General features: G+C 49.1%; 1 protein-coding gene across 1 annotated transcript in view; it reads left to right on the top strand.

Annotated features, from left to right (window-relative positions):
- Window positions 1–25,065, top strand: part of COL22A1 (collagen type XXII alpha 1 chain) — a 1,250,061-nt gene that overhangs the window by 973,626 nt on the left and 251,370 nt on the right. Inside the window, exon 25 of the mRNA XM_069621676.1 lies at window positions 18,734–18,787. Within this exon, the coding sequence (XP_069477777.1) occupies window positions 18,734–18,787 (54 nt within the window). The remainder of the gene's footprint in view (window positions 1–18,733; window positions 18,788–25,065) is intronic.

Here is a 25,065-nt window from a genome sequence, read left to right as displayed (position 1 = left end):
CTGTGGTGTCGGTGTGCAACAGCATTAGCATCCTCAAAAGGCCAGGTGGAATGCCCCAACCAGACAGCTTTTTCCACAACCGATTTCCCTGCACCGTGTCAAACGCTGCAGAGAAATCAATAAATACACAATACACATCAAGATTGCGTATAGTCCACGAGTGTTCAACCACAGTGGCTAAGAGCAACTGCCCATGCAGGGTTCCTGATTTAGCTCGAAAGCCAATCTGATTCGGTGGAAGAATTTTTTTCTCCGTAATCCACACATTCAGTTCCTGCAATAGGACTTTTGCAAATATTTTTGATGAAGTATCGAGCATGGCAAGCATCCTAAAGTTACTGGGGCAATCCCATGCCCCTTTTTTGTGGATAGTCAGTATGTGACTTGACTGCCATGATTGAGGTATTATTCCTGACAAGCCTATTTGAGTAAACAGGCGATGTAGAGCCATGGGCCAGATTTCTGGCTGTTGTTTTATCAGGATGTTACACACACCATCATGCCCTGCAGCTCTAGAGTTTTTAAGCTTAGAATTGATCAGCATTATGTCTGATATTGTTGCATTACAAACCCATAGCTCTCCAGGAATAGCCAAGTTAACATCATGTGGGATCACCCTACCTAATGTATTGGCTATGTGACAGTGCCATTGTTCTTCTGTTATGCAATTTATTGATAGTGGACATTGATTGGCGTGATGGAGGAGCTGCTATATGCCAACAGAGTCATTTGACCTGGCCTTCTCGGCGATCTGTAGCCATAGACGAGCTCCGTATGCCAGTTTATGGTTTGACAACCATTTTTTACATTTCTTTTTCGCAATTTTGATTTGGATAGAGATACCCTTTGATTTCTGATCAGTAACAAAGAATGGGCAAGTAAAACTATCGTACTAGGCCTGACGACATTTCAGTTAGTGTAAGAGCATTATCTATGATGGGGCGAGGGGGAGAGGAGGAGAAAGTCAGCAAGAGAGGAGAGAGGTAGGGATAGCCTGAGTAAGGTGGGCAAAGTTGAGGCCAACGAGTTACAAGTGACTAGTGTAAGAAGATTCAATTCAACACTACAGCTAAGTCAATGCCTAGTCTGGGATACTGAATGGAAACCCTTATTGATATATCTTTATGTCCAGTTCATGAGTTCTGGATGACTACCCCTATATAACACCCCTCTTTTAGAATCCCCCTGACCCCACTGAGCCAAGAAGTAGTTCTGTTTTGCAAGTTTAAAAGGTTTATTGAGAAATAAAACAAAATATAGATACCACGCTTTTATGATAAATTAATAATCGATATCGCCCTTATAAATATAATGTTTCTAGGTCCGTTGGACAGCTGAGATTCTAAGCTTTCAGAGGAAAGTTAAATTTCGTTCCTATCCCAAATGGTTCCAGAGATACAGACGATTAAATAAAGGTAGTTTTTCGGATTTAAAGTAAACTCAAAATGACATGTGACAGCTTTGCAGCTGCAGAATTGACAAATGACAGTGGTGCAGCTTTACAAATGACAGGTGACAGTTAGGAGGCAGTTCTACTTAGGTTAAATAGATTGAATTATATTACTTTAAACTAAGAGATTTGGTTTTGCCCCGTCCTAGCTGTACTCACAATATATTTGGAAGGACTGGGTCTCATCATGGATCTGATCAATCAGGCTAGCGGCACTTCACAGCGATCTGGTCTCTGGGTCTGCGGTTCTGCACGGTCTGGTCTGGTCTGGCACTGGTCTGGTCTGTCCGGATACAGCGGTCTCTGCACGGCTCCTGGATCTCTGCACTGGTCCTGGCAAAAGTTCTTGTTAAGGGATTCAAGCAGCTCACCCGGCTGTGAGTAGCTTGCAGTGATTTGAGGCCTGCTGCAGAGAACTCAGCTTGTGGTTTTAGGCCTCTGATTTAGGTTCTAAAGTATAAGTTCTAGGTTCTGGAGTATGTAGCTGGAGTCAGTCTGGAACTGGTATCTTCTGGATGTTGTGTGGTCCGGCAAAACGCTCCGCAGCAACTGGATTTGAATGTCTCTACCTGTCCCAGCAGTCTCTTTTTATGTGTTTTGAAAATGTGTGTGTGCCTGGGCCTAGCTAAGCCTGCCACTCTCTACTTGTCATTGGCCCAATTCTCCCCTCTCCCATGATTGGGGGAAGGAAATGTGAGTCAGAGTGATGCTGTAGGTTTTATGGGTCAGAGGATCCTCCCCTGGTCAGTTTGCCCACAATCTATATTTGATTCAAATACATCCTTCCCAGATATACAATTTGTTGAAATTACATGTGCACATTATATATTCCTTATGGTCCATGCTTGTCCGCCTCTGATCTTCCTGGGGGCTTGCATTCAAAAATGACAACATTTTGCGCTTTTTAACTGGTTTTGCAATATCGGACATTTACCCAAATTTACACACATGTGCGCAAGGAGTATGGACATGAATTGATGAAGTGTCAGATTTTTAACATGCAGACATTTGGAGTGAGACCCTATTTTCCGCTAGCAACCCCCCAGAATACACCACAGGGTCCTAACGCATCTCAAAATGTTCACAGAAAAATCACAAAAATAATGATATTACTTATATAATTCTGACAAGTCCGCACTTTGAGTTATCTATCTTTTTAAAATTATGCTCTGGCCCAGATGGGTGTGGTTTAGGTTCCAAAGCATATGGGGGAAGCTTCTGCCTGTCCCCGCCTCCAGCTCGGGTGGCTCCCAGAGGCACTTCTCCTCCCACTTCTCCCAAGAGGAAGCCACTTTTACGACGCCCCCAATATAACATTTGCCTGAGTCCAGGACAGGCCTTTGTTCACCTCCCTGTAGTCCCCAGCTGCTCCACCCCTAATCTAATCAGAGAGGTGACAACTCCTTTTGGCAAGGGGAAGAGTCGCTGAGCAGGTTTTAACTCCTGTGGGGGTAGATGTCAGGCAGAATTCAGTTTCATTAAGCCAGGTTTTAGCTAAAATGTCACTTTTTGTTCCCCAGTTTAAGTCAATACAATTTTTACATATGCAGCTAGAATGCTGATTCTAAGTTCAAAACTATGACATTTTAACAGTTACAAACTATGTGACACTCAAAAGTAGGTCACTCAGTTAATTTAAACATTTCGATTTTGGTGGTTTTAATCCAGTTTCAGTTAGGCTGCTGACATGCATAGCTCAGCCAGTTTTGTTATGAACATTGTTTTGGGCTCTTCATCTTCCCAGATTTTGTATGCACACATACTTCATTCTGCCAGATGTCCGCTGGTATTCAGTGAGATTTTTGGATGTGTTGCAATGTTTGAAAATAGGCATTTTGAGCTGGCATTCAGAGAAACCAAAGGTAATTTTAAAGCGTTTTTGAGCTAACAGGCGCTGCTGTTTTACCTTTGGCACCCATTCCACTCATGGCACCCTGGCCCATCATGCTCGCACTGGTGGGAGGCAGGTTAGGCAGCCATTTTGGTGTACGCACAAACTGCGTGGTTCTCCTGGATTCTGGCGCACATGTGGGCTTTTTGGCCATCTTGGATTTTCTAAGCCCACAGCACCAAATGTTGCAGCATGATAGCTAAAACATGGGTCAGGACACCCAACAAGGCCCCACCACGCGACTGCACTTTGAATTTGAGTCGATGGGGAGTCGGGTGCACAGAAGGTTTTGACCCACGCACTGATATGTCCGCATAATCTTCTTCCAATTCTGCAAATGGCACAGTTCAGCATCTTTTCCTCCATCCGGTACTGATCGATCGGTTCTCCTCGCCGGTCCTGATGGGAATATTGGGCGGTACCCCGGGCCCTATGGGACTCTGCTCCCGGTCTCCGGATCGTCCTCCTTGGCCAGTCTCCAGGTTTTCTTTCTCCTAGGACGACAAAGGAAAAGCGGCAATACCTATTCATGGACATTTCTCCCCCACCATTGATATAGTGGGGTGGCATATATATTTTAGAACTCAACAGATATGAACATGCACATTTGTTTAAATTAAGCGACAGGAACACATAACTTGAGAAACCCAGAATTTGATAGGCTATATGTAGGATATTTTAGGGTTGGAATTGAATTACTCTGGAACGGTACCCTCTGGGATTGCAGAGGACTCCTCCAGTTGCTGCAAAGTGTGCCTGGGACTGGTTTATGTGGACCCACTTGTCTTCCCCCTCTGCCAAAACGCCTTTGGGGATGCGGATCTTGTAGGCCACAGGGGAGATCTTGTCTATAATCTCAAACGGTTCCTTCCATGTAGGCAAGAATTTTCGCTGTTTGGCCTGGTTCCTTTGGAAATTGTATAGATAGACCCGATCACCCACCTTATATTCCTTTCGGGTAGTTTTTCAATCATAGTGGGTCTTCATGCTCTCAGCTGATCTTTCTAGATTCCGCTGAGCATAGGAAAAAGCATGTTGAAGGAGTTTCCTTAAATTCTCCACATACTCATGAGTTGTGGAGGCATTTATCAATGTTTGCTCTTGGGTTCTGTAGAGCAAATGCTGGGGAAGCACCATCTTGCGTCCAGTCATCAACTCAAATGGTGACATTTTGGTTGCAGATGAAGGGGTAGATCTGATGGCCATTAGGACCAGAGGTAATAGGATATCCCAACTTGGCCCAGAATCTGGCACAAACTTCTTTAATTTGCTCACAATGGTTCGGTTTTATCTCTCTACTGCTCCAGAAGAAGCTGGCCTGTAAGCAATGTGTAGCTTCCTTTTAACCCCCAGTATCTCCCACATCTTTGTCATTACTTCACTGGTGAAGTGGCTACCCCTGTCTGACTCAATCCTTTGAGGTAGACCAAAACGGGAAAAGATGTGGTTAATCATCAGGGCAGCTGCTGTTTCTGCCTTGCAGTTTGGGGCTGGGAGACATTCCACCCACTTGGTAAAGAAGCATGTAACAGTCAACATGTACTTGTTTCCTCTAGACGAGCGAATCACAGGACCTACAAAGTCGATTTGCAAATCTGACCATGGCAGTGTCATCCCCCTCTTTTGAAGAGGCGCACGGTGTGTGAGGGATGATGGCTGAAATTGTGCACGCACAAGACACCCCTTCAAGTATTGGTCGAGGTCCTGCCCCATGTGTGGCCAGTATGCAACCTCTCTTAAGATTTCCAGTGTTGTGTGAAACCCCCTATGACCGGCGGTGGACGCATCATGGGCGTGACTTAACATCAGGCTTCGGAATGAGGTAGGAACCACCCACTGATCATGGCCAGCTTGGGATTTCCTTACCAACAAACCGTCTTGGATTCGGAACATTTTTGGACATTTCATCAACACTCTTAGGTCCTCTTTCCCAATGTAATCGGTATCCGTCAGGGGAAAGTTGTCAGGGTCCTCAAGGTGTTGGTAAAACTTACCAATAATTGGATCCCCCTTCTGAGCTGTAATTAAATCAGCATCAGGGGTCTCCTTGCTCCATTGTGCAGTTGAAAGATCATTGTGAGCATTTGTCTGGGACCTAGTGATAGCGGTGACCTGGATTTCCCCCCACAGGGACTCTATTTCGATTAGATCCCCTTGGATGGCCCCGGTTTTGGCCAGCTGATCAGCTAAGTCATTTCCAGTTTTGTCTGGTCCCTCTACTTTGGAATGACCCTTTATCTTTTTCCAGTAGATGGTCATCCCATTCGAGGTGACCAGATCATCAATGTTTTGGATTAACTTCCCATGTTTCAGGGGTTTGTTATTAGCACATAACATGCCTCTGGTTTTCCAGTTGACCAGGTGCTCCACGAACCCGTTCCATACATAATCCGAATCTGTGATTATGACTAGTTCGTGGAGTTGATGCTGGACAGCAGTGAGGATGGCCTGATGCACAGCCATCAATTCTGCCACCTGACTACTTCGGGGACCAATTTTGTGTCCAGCGGAGGGTTCTGGGAACTCCTTCACCCATGCATTCCCTACGCCAGCCACCAGTTCTTTCTCCCCGTCGTTGTCAACATGGTAAGAGCATCCATCCACATAGACAGTGGGCATTCCCTCACACTTGTCTTCTTCAAAGACTTTGTGTGGGGAATTAAGATATGCCTCCATGTTGTCCTTGATTTTAAGACTTTCGTCCTCGAGACAGTTTTCTCTGGCACAATCATGCAAGTCAGCCAGACCTTGCGCGAGGGGACTCTTCTTGTTTTGGCCATATCTGACCTCCACAGGAAAGCCTTGCATTGACAGAATCCAGGAAGTAATTCGGGAATTACTCAAATTTCCGGCCCGGATTCTGTCACTTTGGAGATATTGCAGAGGCTGGTGTGGAGTCTCCACTATGATGTGTTCCCCCTGGATAAACGGGCGGTAATTCTTCAATGCCCACACCGTTGCCAGGAGTGCCTTCTCACAATCGTTGAATTTTTCCTCCACAGAGGATAAAGTTTTGCTCGCATAGGAGATTACTTTATTGACCTTGTCATGCTTTTGGTATAATACTGCCGTCAAGCACGTATTAGAGAACCATGTCTCCAGGAAGAACTCCTTGTTTCTGACAGGGTAAGCTGGGCAAGGCGCTTGTGAGAGGCTTCTTTTGAGTTGTCTTACCGCCTCGGATTGTTCTGGACCCCATTCCCACTTGACCCCCCCCTTCAAGAGATGAATCAGGGGTCTAGTGATCTCTGCGTAGCCTTCAATGAACTTTCTGCTGTAATTAGTCAGTCCAAGGAGGCTCCTTAGTTCCCGCAGAGTTGTGGGGTCTTTCAGTTTCTGGAGTGCTTCCACTTTCTTTTCTTGGGGACAGAGACCCTGAGGAGTAATCTCATGCCCCAAGAAATTAACACGGGTTCTACACCACTGTGCTTTCTGAAAGAAAAGTTTTGCTCCGGCGGCCCTCAACTGTGTCAGAACATAACGGATCTCCGCTATGTGTTCCTCCACAGATGAACTTTTGATGAGGACATCATCTACATAAGCCAGGTTACCCCTTGCACCCAGGTCGGGCATGGCCTTGTGTAGGAAAATGTTGAATTCATTGCCGGAGTTGAGGTATCCGAAGGGAGTCCGGGTCCATGTGTACTGCTGGCCCCCAAAGGTAAGAGCCAGCTTTATTGGTCCTCCCTACTGACAGGCAGAGTCCAGTATCCATTGGTCAGGTCTATTGCAGTGAATACCTGTGACCCCTGGATCTGGGCCAGCCCTTGGTCAATGTAGGGCAGAGGCCATCGGGAAGTATGGACCCATTTGTTGAGCTCCCTGAGGTTGGCGCAGAGTCTCCACTGGCCGTTTGGCTTCAATATTCCCAGCACCGGGTTATTGAAGGTGCTGTGAACTGGACGGATTATTCCCCGGGACGCAAGGTTCTTAATTATTTCAGTAAGGGCTCCATGGATGCGAGAGGCAAGCGATATTGCTTCACAAACACTGGAGTAATTCCAGGGACCGTGGGGATTGTTGTTGTGTGGATGTCGGTGCGGCCACAGTCATATGAGTCTACCGCAAAGAGATCTTGGAAATCCAAGAAAACTTGTTTCAACTTTTGCTTTTGTTCCAAAGTCACGCAGGCATCAGCTAGGTTGACTCTCTCTTCCACCATCTGCCTGAAGCCTGGAAAGACTTCTGGTTTGGCTATCTCAGCGGCCTCCTCCAGCTGGGTGGAGAAGTCCCTGGTCAGAGTGCTGATTTGGACTGGAGGCCTCAGGTGGGAAAGGCAACCCTCATGGACCTGGAGAATCACCTCATCCCTCCTCAAGTCACAAGTCACATCTTCCTTACCATAAGGTCAAGAAGTGTACACCAGGAAGTTCCCCCCCATGCCGGGTAAAAATCCTGTCTGGTGTTGTATTGTCATCACTGTCACTGTCAAAGCAGTCCTTAGGGATTGGTCCTAACAGTTCATTTCCTAAATCGATGGAAAAATGTCGGTCATCAACCGCCATTCCAATAATGGTGCCTGCGGCTAGAGTAATACTCTTTAAGTCGCTGTTATCCACCTCTATTAGAATGGTGTCATGTTCTATGTTGACTAATGGAGTTGGGTTTACCCCCAACCCTTGCTGTTGGAGAGAAGCGTTAAGATGTATGTAAGCATCAGGGTTTTTCAAATGTTGTCCTCTTTTAACTTTCACTTCCAGGGAGAATTGTCGGGTCCTTTCTGGGATGGTGACTTCCTCATTGATCTGAATTTCAACTGCATAAGGTAGCAATTGAGCTGACCTAAATGCTTTTTCTGGATTATCAAAGCCCATGGGATTATCCGCTAATCGGGACCAAGCTTTGAAGTTTATTAGGTCCAAACTAATGGCAAAGCGATTGAGAATGTCACTGCCTAAGTAAAAGGCGGCAGTGACGTCTCGCACGACCCAACAATTATGGACTATGCTCTTGTTGCCAATGGAGATTTTGAGCATACACCTGCTTAGCAGGAGATGTTTTGAATTAGGTGCTTCCAGGTCCATTTCCCATTTGTCTATCAGTTTGAATGTGGGAACACCTGGATCTTTTGGGAGTTGGCGGAACATGGCTACGCTGATGAAGCTCTTACCGTTGTTCACGCACACTCGAGCGAGAACAGAGTCCTTCCCATCATTTAACTGAACAGGGATGAACAACTGCTCTCCAATTTGCTGAATATCAGCCAGGTTCTGAGCTGATTTCACATCTTTCTGGACTATAGGAGTGGGAGTTTCTGATTGTGGATTAGTAAAGAATTTCAGGGTGTTTCCTTCCAGTGTGGAATACCACCTTAAATTGGAAGGAAGGTTGATTTTCATAAATAGAGAGGACCCGCCATCACCAGTCTGTTGTCCTACTGCTATTACTCTCATGTCTGGAGTTTTGTTGTTCTGGAAGTGAAATTCTACTTGGTCAGATTTTTGTTCAACCATGTGGCAGGTGCCGTTTAAACTAACATGGTTGACACTCTGTTTTAATTTTATTGGTCGGCTAGTCTGGGTCCAGAGGACCTTGTTTACACAATCTATTAGGGGTGACAACCTTCTCAGGAGGTCATTCCCTAGTAAACAAGGGGTGCCCTCTGGAGTCACTACTATGACCGGGTGTTTCACCTTGTGTCGCCCAATTTTAATGTCCAAGTCTGCAGTCCCCTCAATGGGAATTTCCTTCCCGTCAAAGTTCTGCAGTTGTCCAGGAAGAGAGGTGAGAGGAATACGGTAATTCTCCCCCCTTCCTGCATTTAGTTCCTCAAAGGCCCTTTTGGACAGAAGGGTAGCTTGGGATCCAGTGTCCACCAGTGCCAAAATTGCACCCTGCCCCTGTATTTGTACCGGGGCATAGTATCTTGCCTCCTTCTCCTCAAGGGGGCACAGATAATGCACATTTTTGGACAACTGGTGGGCTAACTTTCTGGTTTTGGACATTGCTAGCGAAGAGATTTGGGCAGAATTCTGTGGAGAGCCTTGGGAATCTGAAAGAAAAAGTTGGCAACTGGAGATCAGAGCCATTGTGGGTTCCCCTGGTTCTGGTTCTGGGCCGCCCCGCCCTTTTTGGAGGCAGTCATCATGATGGGTTTGAACCAGGGGATTTCGGTATTGTGGGTTCTGGGATGCGATGATGGGCGGCGGTAGCTCAGTCTCCATATCTCCCCAGTCTGAATTGGCATCCCTTGGGACCCATTTTTCCTCGGGAGGAGTTCCCCCATCTCTAAAGGAGAAGATCCTTTCCCCAGGATCCTCTGAGGATCCCTCTCCCTCAAATTGGAAGACCTGTACCTCCTCCACAAAGTGTGTCTGTTTGGGTCCTTTGTTTCTCCTACCCCCCTCTGCTCCTTGGGAGGCAGGCTTTCAGGGGTAGGAGATTTTGTTTCCGGTTCCTGGTTTTCCAGGGGCTGTTTACAAGTTGGGAAGGAAGCTTCCTCCAAGGCTTTACACCCCCCTTCCCCTTGTGCCTCCTCCCTGAGAACCGGTGTGTTATCGGGGTGCTGCCCCCGTCATTGTTCTGGAGCACCAGGTCCAGAGTTTGGGGCATTCTGCGGTGGCATGCTCATTTGAGGGTTCTGTTGAGCCCTCAGTATGTGACCCAGATCCCGTGCCATATTTTGGACCTGGCGCTCAAGTTGTGAAACCCGCTCAGGCTGATACGGGGCTCTATTTTCTCCCCTGGGCTGATCCCGGGAAGGGTAGCTATCCCTTCTCTGGTAGTACCCCTGGTTGGGAAGATTTTGGTACCCCTCCACCCTTGGCCTCCCCTCTCCCGGATTAGGTTGTCTGGGCTCAGGGAATTGGGGAAAGAAGGATGGATGGTTTTGGGGTTGGAAATTGGGTGGATACCTGGGGAAAAAGTTCTGCCCAGGATTTGGAGAATTTCTGCCCTCCTGTGGGAAGTTGGGAGGGAAGTTCCCTGGGTTAGGTGCTTGGCCGGATCCCCCCCCTTGGGCTGGAGGAGTCCACACATAACCCAGGATTGGTCGGTCTCCCTTATAGGGGGACTTACATAGTCAGGGAGCGGGGGACCCCATTTGTGGGACTACCTCCTCGACTCCCTGTCGGTGACTGGCCCGAGGGCCTTCTGGGCTGTGAATTACTTGGTGCAGGCAGGTTTTTAGACCCCCCATCTCCAAATCTAAAACGGGGGCAACCTTTACCTCTGCCACCTTGGCAGCAGCAGGGGTGCTGTTGGTTTAGGGGTTTTTCAGCGCGTTATTTTTATTTTCGATAGGCTTCTGCACCTCATAGATCCGGGTAGCCTGTTCAATGACCCAGTCTAAAGATCTTTTCTCATGAAAATCTCTCACGAGCTGGGTCATAATATACTTAGGGAGAGCATGGAAAAACGTATTGATAAATTCTCTGCTATCCGTGCGCACCCTTCTGGTGGTCTGCGCAAAAGCACGCTTTAATTCTTGCACAAACTCTTGTGGGGCCTGATCCTCCCCACATTGCAAATTGTAGGCTGCCTTGCGAGCCTCTTTGGGATTTCTGTGCACAGAAAAATGTTTCAAGATGGCCGGCCTGTATGTGGACCACCTTGAATGATTTTGGTCCTCCAGCCCCGCAAAGAAACTGGAGTACTCTGGTGAGAAGGTCCACTTTACATACTGGATGCAGCTACTGCTGTCCTTCAAATGGAAAGTCTCCATCATTTGCTCATAGAGCTCCAAGTGTTCCCAAACGGAATACTTGGCGTTCTTATGATAAGGAGTGATGACACTCCTGATTGCCTTGATCTGCTTTAAGGGGTCCTTAAGCAAGGCCCTTTTTGCCTTATTGGCCTTTTTGGTTCGAGTAACCCTGGTCCATTCATCCTCCGACTCAGAAGCACTGCTCCCAGAGGTGCCCGTCTGATCTTCCAGGTTTTCCCGGATTCTGCGGGCCTGGGAATGGCTGGCAGAATGTGGCGACCTGGTCTCCTGTGTCCTGTGACACTCAGAGGAGTCTACAGATCCCTCCTTGCTACCAGGATTTGCTGGGTATCCCCCCCACTGACCTAACTGGGCAGAGGTTTTCAGGATGCCCTTAATGGGCCTACTCTCCTGGGGTTCCCCACTAAATTGCACTGTGCTTGGGTGCCCATACCCGGATGCCCGCCCCTCCATTCCTGGGAGGTACTGGCCTATGAGCCCCATACTTCTAGCTGGATAGTAATCTGCCATCCCCGTCGCCCTGGGCTCATGTGCGCGAGGGGACATGGGGGTGGCGGAGTCCAGGGACTGGGGGAGATGAAGGCCTCTGGTACTACGGCTACTGAGGTTATGCTCAGGAGTTTCTCTTTCCCAGCGAACCTCATCTCTATCCGCCCCTGCTTCCTGTTGCAATGCAAGAGCCTGCGCTTTCAGTTCCTCAGTTAAGGCCTTACTCGACTCTATCAGTCTCTCCTGCATCGCTACCTGTTGCTGGAGCCTATCATTGTGCTGACAGAGAGCCTCATTTTCTCTCTGTGCCTCCTGATTGGTCCTGGAGTACTGGGCCAGTCTCTGCTGCAGGAGGGTTACCTCCTGAGCTGTGTCCCTATTGGCCTGCTCCTTTCTTGCCAGAGCATCCTCCACCCTCCTGGTGTGCTCTAACAAGTTCTGGTGTTCTTTTTGGAGGTCACCCGGTCCCTGGAGGGCCAGGTGATTTTCTTCCATTTTCCTTTTTAAGTGGCAGACTTCCTGGCCTAAGGTATCCCTTTCCTGACTAAGAGTCTTCCTTTGCCTTTGGAAGGCACCAGCTTTCTGGTGTTCTTCATCAAACTCTGCCTGGGTATCCAGGTCTTTCAAAATCAATTTATTGCTTTCCTCTTTCTCTCTGTCTAGTTGGATTTGCAGGGTGGCTCCCTGCTCTGTGCATGCCCTGTTGAAATTGATCTGTTGCTCCAGCTTTTTCTGGCACTGCAGTAAGGAGTCCAAACTGTCTTGGTGCTCCTTCTGCAAAGCCAGAATTCTGGTATCCTGGTCAGCCTTTTCCTGTAGCAGCACATCCATATCCTCCTTTATTTTAGTGATGTACTGTCTGCTGTCCTTTTCTGACTCATGGCACCTGAGCAGCCTCTGCTCAGAAGAGTCCAGATCAGATTGGGCCTTCTCTAACGCCATCTGTTGCCTATTCGCCAGATCTTGGCCTTCAGCACATTCGTCCTGCATGGCTCCCATATACAGATACAAATATGCTGCTATCCTGGCAATCTTATTATGTTCATCTTTGGCTTTAGGGGTCATATATAGTTCACTCAGGGCCACATGTAGGGGACCCTGATCTCCCCATATATCTGACCCTGTTTCAGTGACCTGTTGCGCGATTGCCTGCAACCAGACCGTTTGGTCCTGATGAGTCCACTCACCTCTCACAAAGCTTATGTAAGAGGTGCTCCCTCGCTATTTTCATGTCTACCACAGTCGTTATTCTGGAATTTGAGTTCCTTCCTGACTTACAGAAGGTTGTATTTTATTTTGCAAAACAGACCGTTTCCTTAGAGCGTTCCTTTGAGGAGTGCTTTACAGCGTAACACAGCGTGGTGATCCGACCGGATGTTTGTCTCCCGTCAGTTAGAACACTGTATTAATCTGCACAAGTGATAGATCTAACCCAGAATATCCCGGCTCGATCCCCCACTTTGTAAGAAGATTCAATTCAACACTACGGCTAAGTCAATGCCTAGTCTGGGATACTGAATGGAAACCCTTATTGATATATCTTTATGTCCAGTTCATGAGTTCTGGATGACTACCCCTATATAACACCCCTCTCTTAGAATCCCCCTGACCCCACTGAGCCAAGAAGTAGTTCTGTTTTGCAAGGTTAAAAGGTTTATTGAGAAATAAAACAAAATATAGATACCACGCTTTTATGATAAATTAATAATCGATATCGCCCTTATAAATATAATGTTAATCAACAATGGGTAATCTGACTCTAGCACACTTCTTTATAATCAATGAGGAGTTAGTATAGGATGGATAAAGTAGCAAAAATACTTTTATGATGTCAAGGGAAAAGCAATGAGGAATAAAATGCAGTACAGAAACACTTGATATGATTTTAGCAAAAGATAAGATAATCACTTTTTCTCTGGCAATTCACCCCCCCTTTATGCAATGTAAGGAGATGAAGAGGAGAGCACACAGTTCTTAGAAATGCAATCAAATATAATTCAGTTCAATTCCCCCCCCCCAGCAACTTAGAGAAATCATGTATGAGTTTTAAAACACCGGCCCAAGTGCTTTGGATGTGGTGGCAAGGAAGTGAAAAATTTGCCGAAAATGGTTTTAATTCCCTTTAGGAAGTTCAGGGTGAGTGAGAGATACTTGGGATGAGTTCAGGCTCACTTTAGCAATGATTCAGAGATGGTGATTAAGAGGCAAACGAATTTTTAGCAAGGAAAGAAATGACTGCTGATGGTTACACGTGGCTGGATTTTTAACCAAATCGCAAATCGCGGTAAAATTCGCGAGTGCATGAATCGTGATTACGGCAAAAGTATTCGGATTTAAAGTAAACTCAAAATGACAGGTGACAGCTTTGCAGCTGCAGAATTGACAAATGACAGTGGCGCAGCTTTACAAATGACAGGTGACAGTTAGGAGGCAGTTCTACTTAGGTTAAATAGATTGAATTATATTACTTTAAACTAAGAGATTTGGTTTTGCCCCGTCCTAGCTGTACTCACAATATATTTGGAAGGACTGGGTCTCGTCACGGATCTGATCAATCAGGCTAGCGGCACTTCACAGCGATCTGGTCTCTGGGTCTGCAGTTCTGCACGGTCTGGTCTGGTCTTGCACTGGTCTGGTCTGTCCGGATACAGCGGTCTCTGCACGGCTCCTGGATCTCTGCACTGGTCCTGGCAAAAGTTCTTGGCAAGGGATTCAAGCAGCTCACCCGGCTGTGAGTAGCTTGCAGTGATTTGAGGCCTGCTGCAGAGAACTCAGCTTGTGGTTTTAGGCCTCTGATTTAGGTTCTAAAGTATAAGTTCTAGGTTCTGGAGTATGTAGCTGGAGTCAGTCTGGAACTGGTATCTTCTGGATATTGTGTGGTCCGGCAAAACGCTCCGCAGCAACTGGATTTGAATGTCTCTACCTGTCCCAGCAGTCTCTTTTTATGTGTTTTGTAAATGGGTGTGTGCCTGGGCCTAGCTAAGCCTGCCCCTCTCTACTTGTCATTGGCCCAATTCTTCCCTCTCCCATGATTGGGGGAAGGAAATGTGAGTCAGAGTGATGCTGTAGGTTTTATGGGTCAGAGGATCCTCCCCTGGTCAGTTTGCCCACAAATCTATATTTGATTCAAATACATCCTTCCCAGATATACAAGTTGTTGAAATTACATGTGCACATTATATATTCCTTATGGTCCATGCTTGTCCGCCTCTGATCTTCCTGGGGGCTTGCATTCAAAAATGACAACATTTTGCACTTTTTAACTGGTTTTGCAATATCGGACATTTACCCAAATTTACACACATGTGCGCAAGGAGTATGGACATGAATTGATGAAGTGTCAGATTTTTAACATGCAGACATTTGGAGTGAGACCCTATTTTCCACTAGCAACCCCCCAGAATACACCACAGGGTCCTAACGCATCTCAAAATGTTCACAGAAAAATCACAAAAATAATGATATTACTTATATAATTCTGACAAGTCCGCATTTTGAGTTATCTATCTTTTTAAAATTATGCTCTGGCCCAGATGGGTGTGGTTTAGGTTCCAAAGCACATGGGGGAAGCTTCTGCCTGTCCCCGCCTCCAGCTCGGGTGGCTCCCAGAGGCACTTCTCCTCCCACTTCTCCCAAGAGGAAGCCACTTTTACGACGCCCCCAATATAACATTTGCCTGAGTCCAGGACAGGCCTTTGTTCACCTCCCTGTAGTCCCCAGCTGCTCCACCCCTAATCTAATCAGAGAGGTGACAACTCCTTTTGGCAAGGGGAAGAGTGGCTGAGCAGGTTTTAACTCATGTGGGGGTAGATGTCAGGCAGAATTCAGTTTCATTAAGCCAGGTTTTAGCTAAAATGTCACTTTTTGTTCCCCAGTTTAAGTCAATACAATTTTTACATATGCAGCTAGAATGCTGATTCTAAGTTCAAAACTATGACATTTTAACAGTTACAAACTATGTGACACTCAAAAGTAGGTCACTCAGTTAATTTAAACATTTCGATTTTGGTGGTTTTAATCCAGTTTCAGTTAGGCTGCTGACATGCATAGCTCAGCCAGTTTTGTTATGAACATTGTTTTGGGCTCTTCATCTTCCCAGATTTTGTATGCACACATACTTCATTCTGCCAGATGTCCGCTGGTGTTCAGTGAGATTTTTGGATGTGTTGCAATGTTTGAAAATAGGCATTTTGAGCTGGCATTCAGAGAAACCAAAGGTAATTTTAAAGCGTTTTTGAGCTAACAGGCGCTGCTGTTTTACCGTTGGCACCCATTCCACTCATGGCACCCTGGCCCATCATGCTCGCACTGGTGGGTGGCAAGTTAGGCAGCCATTTTGGTGTACCCACAAACTGCGTGGTTCTCCTGGATTCTGGCGCACATGTGGGCTTTTTGGCCATCCTGGATTTTCTAAGCCCACAGCACCAAATGTTGCAGCATGATAGCTCAAACGTGGGTCAGGACACCCAACACTAGGAACAAGACATGGAGGAGGGAGGATTGGCCGAGAGGGTGTGGCATGGTGGAAAAAGGGATGGGAAGAGACAGCGCAGGAAGTGGAGGCACAGCACAGCTGGCATACCCATTGAATTGAGAAATGGCCAGGTAAAAAGAAAATGCAGCATCTGTGTACATACAGCTCAGAACGGAGGCATGGGTAGGTGAAACATGAAACCACAGGGCACAGCCCATTCGTGGGAGTCCAGAAAGGGAGGGGAAGGAAGAGCGTACAGTGTCAGTTGAGAGGAAGAAGAGTCAGTGAAGGATAGGAGTGAGAAGCTGACCTTCTGCAGGTGTAAGGTGCTCCAGGAAATCAGTATGTCCAGTGCACTCAAGGTTCAATGCAGCCACCATGCACACAAAAAATCGACAATAGCGGGCCTCAGACCCAGTTAAACAGTGGACAGCGAGCAGACAGGGGCTTTAAACACAGGGCCAAATGCAAGCCGTACTCGACTGCTGGCTCACTTGATTGGTTTAGATGTATTAGGAGAGGGCCAATCATAGGCGAGCAGGCGAGGGACAGAAAGGCCAGCTCAGCAAAACAAAGAAGGAATCGGCCATCACCAAGGAGCGAATCATGGAAGCAATGCTTCTTGTTGTAAATGAACTTTACTCCATTCAAAAGGAAAATTCCATTCACGTGCTCACTGCGCAACATGCAATAGTCCAACAAAAGCCCAGTGGGCTTACCTTTTAGGAAGTGCAGCAGGAAAAGGATCCCAGGGCCTCCAGGCCACGGGATGCAGACGTGAACATCCAGAGTCAGAGTAGAGATGAAAGTGAGCGGAAAGGCAGGCACAGAGGGACTTAAACACAGGGTTTGAAGGCGGTCCAGCATTCACCTGCTTGCTCACCTGATTGGTTTAGATGTATCAGGAGAGGACCAATCATAGGCAAGCAGGCGAGGGACAGAAAGGCCAGATCAGCACAGCAAAGAAGGAATCAGCCATGTTGAAAGGCCACATCAAGTGGACAAAGCATGGTAATGTGCACAACAGCTGCACTATGAGGCGGTCGGCCAGGAGCGAATCATGAAAGCAATGCTTCTGGTTATAAATGAACATCACTCCATTTAAAAGGAAAATGCCATGCACACGCTCACTGTGCAACGCGCAATAGTCGCACAAAAGCCCAGAGGGCTTGCCTTCTTGGAAGTGCATCGGGCATCCATGACCACCAAATCACTGGTGTTGTCAATCAGACAAATCACAAAAGCTTCTGTCTTGTGAGAAACCCCATATTCTGCTTGATATGAGCATAGTACATGTCACCAATCACTTAATTCAGCTTTCGAAGGACTCTTACAACTGTTTTCGCCTGGTATGAGATGTTCCATGTTGGGCAATACATTCTCTTGGCGGTTTTAACATAGAAGTAACACATATTTTTTGTTTGGAATATGACAGTTGTTAAAAAAAAAAAAAAAAAAACACTTATCACATGTTGCAATTGCTTTAAACTTTTTGGGGCTCATGGTTCCGTCAGAGGGCCGAGAACTTCCTTTTTGGCATAATCAGTTTCAAATCAGTTTGAGTAATTGGCAGGAAGGCACTTAGTACTGACTTTCCTCATGCATGTGCTGTCACAATGCTTTTGTTTTCATTCTTTTCATAGTTTAAAAAAGTATTTAAATAATACATTCATATGATTTTGAAGAAGTATTTATGTGGGGCAGTAGAATACGTTATTGCGTTTTGATAATAGACAGTGCTAGCTCTTTTCATCCCATCTTTGTAGACTTTACAGGTTTACAGGAATTTGCTTTTTTAAACAGGTTTAAAGATGTCTCTCCACTGCTGCTGGGCATGTTTTTCAATGTTCTTTTGCACTTATAGTGCCGGGTTCGAGAACCAGTTGCTCTCTTTTGTGTTATTTGTCTGCTTTGTTCAATGAGTCTCTTTCATTGGATCAGTGTTGTATGCTGTTTGAGAGACTGCAGAAAGGAACCCGTGTTCCAGAACATCAACTCTAGTAGTAGTAGTTGCATGGTCATTAAATACACACTGCAGAAAAAGCCTGGGTACTCAAAGAACCAAAAAAACAAAACATTTGATACCAAACTTAAATGAGTGGGCTAAGAGATGCTGGATTGAAGCATGTAATGTCATTAACAGTATAAAAGACAAATAGAATAATGATTCAATGTTGAGGTACAACAGTATAACTAAGCATTGTCATGTCCCACCTTAGATTCAATCTGATTAAAACATATTTTTCCGAATAGCAAATCATCCATAGAGTTGATTATGAATGTCATTGTTTCATTTCATTATAAGCATATAGGAAATGTTTCTGATTAAATGGACGCTATTCAAAGTTGAATTACAATGTTGAAGATGATAATTGATATTTGGAAAGAGTTTGACAGAATGCAAGAATGACATAAGATTGGGCAAGTTGTGCAAATGTCCATTGATTACCTATGCCATGAGGGTAATTGTTGGCGTGTGTGTGTGCTTGTTCCTTTCACTTTCACTTCCCGCTCCCCTTTCTGTGTGTATTGATATCGTGTATAGATGCACAGCCTGTGTTTGTATTACTGTTAGTTCACAACTGTATCTTTGTCACCCTGCAATAAACAAACATAAAGAAACAAATATAGTTGTACAACTGGAAAAAAACAACTGATGTATGTTACCTTCAAAAGCTTTTTCCTTTTTATTGAGGTTTGTGGAGGTGTAAGAGACTGTAGAAAAAAGGCAATGGTGCCTTAAGATATTTCTTTTTCTTGCAGGGCTTGCAAGGACCAGCCGGAGTTGCCGGACCTCCTGGACCCACTGGACCACCAGTAAGAATCTAAATTTATCTTATGAAGCTGAAAATCCATTTCATATAAATTGAGGTCGCTTAGTGCTAATGCTGAGATCTAAAATGTAAAACCAAGCCCATGTTGACTGACTAATGTAGACAATAATAACACCTGCTGACAATAGATCGAAATTTGTAAGAAAACAACAAATTACTCCGTAAACAGCAGAGCTCATCAAACTCATAGGACAAACACCCCTTCCCCACATTACAGAGCATTCTCCTTTTCCTGCCCGACTGCCATTAAGGTGAATTCTTCATACATTCAACCTTCACCAATGGTCTATGTTTTTTGCACATGGTTACATGTGATTTCATTGAATGAAAAGAAAAAGACATTTTAACGAATAAAAAATTAACTAAAACCAAAATAACACATTTATTTTGTGTTGTTTTTTTGGGAGTCCCCCAAAGGCCCTCCTTTTTAGTATTACTTTTCCCCCTCCCCTAAAACCACTATTCCCACTCCCAACCCCATTTTTATTTTTTTCCAAAATTAGTTATTTTATTTTCGTTGTTTTTTTCATTTGCTAACATTTAATTAGTTATCTTCTATTCGATATAATCACTGCATACCTTTGCATATGTCTTTAATATTGTTCATGATACATTGTTTCTCATTGATAAATTGAATATACTAATATGGAAAACCTTAAAATCTATTTATTCAATTTACTTTACAAGGTCACACATTTAATCTGATCATTAATTTGTGTGGCAGAAAAGAAGAAGGACAAAGGGTCTCATTACGAGTTTGGAGGTAACCATGGCGCTATTAGCGCCATGGCTGCCTCCAAACCCTTACTGATTACGCCCTGGTGAATGGAGCTATTAGGGCCCCTTCCAAGGTTGGCAGGGGCGGTAATTCCCCATTCACCAGGGCCCTTCCCCATTCCCATTTGAGCCCCCATAGGGCTCAATGGGAATGGGGAAGGCGCTAATAACGGTACTGCTAATTGCGGTACCGTTATTAGCTCCAAAGTCCCTTTGCGGGTCCTGTCCTTAACGCCTGGTAAAACCAGGCGTTAAGGGAGGACCTGCAAAGGGACCTCGAAATAGGGCGGTAAGGGATTACCGGCACCGGTGCCCTTACCGGTGCGGTAATCCCTTACCTCCCGGGTCGTAATGAGGCCCAAAGACTCTGATCTTCCATTTTAAGGTTTCTTAATGAAAAGAATAGGTGAAAAATCCTAATGTTCCCTTACCTACGGGTTTACTCTACCTAACCAAAACTAACTAGGGTGCTCGTCAGTTGTCCGTACATCCAAAAGGAAGATCCGTCCTCTGTCCAAAACAAATATTTTCTGTCCCTCCCACTATAAAAATAACTAAGGCACAGAAAAATGACTCTCTTTTCCTGTGGGCTGCCTTCTGGCAAGTTCACTTTAGTGAAGTATTCGTAGGTAGTTCTTTGCAACAACTTTTATCAGTTCATATAGTTCTGATAATGGGCTCTTAATTTTCTCAATGTTCTCTTTTCCGCATTAATTGTTTTTCTGTTTTCTTCTTCTTTCTTGTGATTGTGTTTCTTGGTATCTCAACTCTTTCTCTGGGTAATTAGTTTCTTCTCTTATTAGATAAACTCAAGGCTTTATCTTGACTCACAGGCCGATTCATGGAATAATTAGCGCGGCGCAAGTGGGCAAAAACGTGCGAATCGCAGTGGAATAGCGAAAATCGCAGTGCAAGTGCGAAAATCGCACGAAAAGCAGCGCACGTCGATTCATGGAAGTCCGTGCGCGAGAAAACCAGCGGATGTGCGATAAAAAAGTGCGCAGCGCACATTGGCGCACAGGCCATCTAACAGCGTGCGCCAGGTCACAGCGAAAATCACACAGGCCACAGCGAAATTCACACATAGCGCGGCGCACGCAACAAAAGTAGGCGGAACACGGGCGTAACACTCGGAATGGGGAACAACTTGCCAAAACGTGGGCGTCACGGGGGAAGTACAGGGCACAAGTGCGCGGAACGCCCACAAGCTCGCCTACAACATGTGTTCATGGAATAGAATAGGGCAAAAAAGCGCACGCTCAAACCAGCGCACAGGCACAAACACGACCGCCACAAGAAAGCAGGCGGTAGCGTCTCTGCGGCTGTAAGAAATGTGCGCCAAAAGGTGCGCCAACAAATAGCACCTATATACTGCCATGATGAATGTCCTATACTGTGGCCCTCCAGGACAAATGACCTGCAAAGGGGTACCCACAAACACGGACACCCGCTGACAAAAAATAGATGTGCGTGTATACCGGGGTGCGCGGGAAGTCTCACACGCGATTTGGCCGGGTACGTGGATTTCAGGGGTGCGCGGGAAGTTCCACACGCGATTTCAGCAGGGTACGTGTATTTCAGGGGTGCGCGGGAAGTTCCACACGCGATTGGCCCAGTGCGAGCAGGGTACGTGTATTTCAGGGGTGCGCGGGAATTTCCACACGCGATTTCAACAGGGTACGTGTATTTCAGGGGTGCGCGGGAAGTTCCACACACGATTTCAGCAGGGTACGTGTATTTCCGGGGTGCGTGGGAAGTTCCACACGCGATTTCAGCAGGGTACGTGTATTTCAGGGGTGCGCGGGAAGTTCCACACGCGATTGGCCCAGTGCGAGCAGGGTACGTGTATTTCAGGGGTGCGCGGGAATTTCCACACGCAATTTCAGCAGGGTACGTGTATTTCAGGGGTGCGCGGGAAGTTCCACACGCGATTTCAGCAGGGTACGTGTATTTCCGGGGTGCGCGGGAAGTTCCACACGCGATTTCAGCAGGGTATGTGTATTTCAGGGGTGCACGGGAATTTCCACACGCGATTTCAGCAGGGTACGTGTATTTCAGGGGTGCGTGGGAAGTTCCACACGCGATTTCAGCAGGGTATGTGTATTTCCGGGGTGCGCGGAAGTTCCACACGCGATTTCAGCAGAGTACGTGTATTTCAGGGGTGCGCGGGAAGTTCCACAGGCGATTGGCCCAGTGCGAGCAGGGTACGTGTATTTCAGGGGTGCGCGGGAATTTCCACACACGATTTCAGCAGGGTACGTGTATTTCAGGGGTGCGCGGGAAGTTCCACACGAGATTTCATCAGGGTACGTGTATTTCAGGGGTGCGCGGGAAGTTCCACACGCGATTGGCCCAGTGCGAGCAGGGTACGTGTATTTCAGGGGTGCGCGGGAATTTCCACACGCGATTTCAGCAGGGTACGTGAATATCAGGGGTGCGCGGGAAGTTCCACACGCGATTTCAGCAGGTTACGTGTATTTCAGGGGTGCGCGGGAAGTTCCACACGCAATTTCAGCAGGGTACGTGTATTTCAGGGGTGCGCGGGAAGTTCCACACGCGATTTCAGCAGGGTACGTGTATATCAGGGGTGCGCGGGAAGTTCCACAAGCGATTTCAGCAGGTTATGTGTATTTCAGGGGTGCGCGGGAAGTTCCACACGCGATTTCAGCAGGGTACGTGTATTTCAGGGGTGCGCGGGAAGTTCCACACGCGATTTCATCAGGGTACGTGTATTTCAGGGGTTCTGGGGAGTACCACACGTGAATTGGCCGTGTGGGCCCTCCCAGGTGTACGCTCCACAACCTCCACGGACCCTGCAGGCAGCCCACACCATGGGGGACTACCCTGCACCCATGCTCATGTCCCGCATGCAGCCCATCCACCATGGGCATGCCCCCCAGCCAACCCACATGTCACCTTGCACTACTGATCAACAATGCATGTCTCCCACCACCCCCACCCCCATGCCACCATGGGCAGCCTCCACCAGGCCCCCACTCATGTCTACCATCACCCCCACCCCCCAGCATCCAGGGTCACCCGCCACCAGGCCCCCACTCATGTCTCCCACCACCCTCACCCCCCAGCATTCAGGGTCACCCTCCACCAGGCCCCCACTCATGTCTCCCACCACCCCCACCCCCTGCCACCATGGGCAGCCTCCACCAGGCCCCCACTCATGTCTCCCACCACCCCCACCCGACAGCAGTGCAGGGGCAGCCTCCACCAGGCCCCCACTCATGTCTACCACCACCCCCACCCCCCAGCATCCAGGGTCACCCTCCCCCAGGCCCCCACTCATGTCTCCCACCACCCCCACCCCCCAGCATCCAGGGTCACCCTCCACCAGGCCCCCACTCATGTCTCCCACCACCCCCACCCCCCTGCCACCATGGGCAGCCTCCACCAGGCCCCCACTCATGTCTCCCACCACCCCCACCCCCCAGCTACCAGGGGCAGCCTCCACCAGGCCCCCACTCATGACTCCCACCACCCCCACCCCCCAGCAGTGCAGGGGCAGCCTCCACCAGGCCCCCACTCATGTCTACCACCACCCCCACCCCACAGCAGTGCAGGGGCACCCTCCACCAGGCCCCCACTCATGTCTCCCACCACCCCCATCCCCCAGCCACCAGGGGCACCCTCCACCAGGCCCCCACCCATGTCTCCCACCACCCCCACCCCCCAGCAGTGCAGGGGCAGCCTCCACCAGGAACCCACTCATGTCCCCTATCACCCCCACCCCCCCGCCACCAGGGGCACCCTCCACCAGGCCCCCACCCATGTCTCCCACCACCCCCACCCCCCAGCCACCATGGGCATCGTCCACCAGGCCCCCACCCATGTCTCCCACCACCCCCACCCCCCAGCAGTGCAGGGGCAGCCTCCACCAGGCCCACACTCATGTCCCCTATCACCCCCACCCCCCGCCACCAGGGGCAGCCTCCACCAGGCCCCCACTCATGTCTCCCACCACCCCCACCCCCCAGCCACCATGGGCACCCTCCACCAGGCCCCCACCCATGTCTCCCACCACCCCCACCCCCCCAGCAGTGCAGGGGCAGCCTCCACCAGGCCCACACTCATGTCCCCTATCACCCCCACCCCCCCGCCACCATGGGCAGCCTCCACCAGGCCCCCACCCATGTCTCCCACCACCCCCAGCCACCAGGGGCAGCCTCCACCAGGCCCCCACCCATGTCTCCCACCACCCCCACCCCCCAGCCACCAGGGGCACCCTCCACCAGGCCCCCACCCATGTCTCCCACCACCCCCACCCCCCAGCCACCAGGGGCACCCTCCACCAGGCCCCCACTCATGTCTCCCACCCCCCCCACCCCCCCGCAGTGCAGGGGCAGCCTCCACCAGGCCCCCACTCATGTCTACCACCACCCCCACCCCCCCGCAGTGCAGGGGCAGCCTCCACCAGGCCCCCACTCATGTCTACCACCACCCTCACCCCCCAGCATCCAGGGTCACCCTCCCCCAGGCCCCCACTCATGTCTCCCACCACCCCCACCCCCCAGCATCCAGGGTCACCCTCCACCAGGCCCCCACTCATGTCTCCAACCACCCCCACCCCTCTGCCACCATGGGCAGCCTCCACCAGGCCCCCACTCATGTCTCCCACCACCCCCACCCCCCAGCTACCAGGGGCAGCCTCCACCAGGCCCCCACTCATGTCTCCCACCACCCCCACCCCCCAGCAGTGCAGGGGCAGCCTCCACCAGGCCCCCACTCATGTCTACCACCACCCCCACCCCACAGCAGTGCAGGGGCACCCTCCACCAGGCCCCCACTCATGTCTCCCACCACCCCCATCCCCCAGCCACCAGGGGCACCCTCCACCAGGCCCCCACCCATGTCTCCCACCACCCCCACTCCCCAGCAGTGCAGGGGCAGCCTCCACCAGGAACCCACTCATGTCCCCTATCGCCCCCACCCCCCGCCACCAGGGGCACCCTCCACCAGGCCCCCACCCATGTCTCCCACCACCCCCACCCCCCAGCCACCATGGGCACCGTCCACCAGGCCCCCACCCATGTCTCCCACCACCCCCACCCCCCAGCAGTGCAGGGGCAGCCTCCACCAGGCCCACACTCATGTCCCCTATCACCCCCACCCCCCGCCACCAGGGGCAGCCTCCACCAGGCCCACACTCATGTCCCCTATCACCCCCACCCCCCGCCACCAGGGGCAGCCTCCACCAGGCCCCCACCCATGTCTCCCACCACCCCCACCCCCCAGCAGTGCAGGGGCAGCCTCCACCAGGCCCACACTCATGTCCCCTATCACCCCCACCCCCCCGCCACCATGGGCAGCCTCCACCAGGCCCCCACCCATGTCTCCCACCACCCCCAGCCACCAGGGGCAGCCTCCACCAGGCCCCCACCCATGTCTCCCACCACCCCCACCCCCCAGCCACCAGGGGCACCCTCCACCAGGCCCCCACCCATGTATCCCACCACCCCCACCCCCCAGCCA

This window comes from Ambystoma mexicanum, chromosome 5q, assembly GCF_040938575.1.
Source record: "Ambystoma mexicanum isolate Mex_15411 chromosome 5q, UKY_AmexF1_1, whole genome shotgun sequence".
In the NCBI taxonomy this organism is placed as follows: domain Eukaryota; kingdom Metazoa; phylum Chordata; class Amphibia; order Caudata; family Ambystomatidae; genus Ambystoma; species Ambystoma mexicanum.
This window is presented reverse-complemented; position numbering and strand designations above follow the sequence as displayed.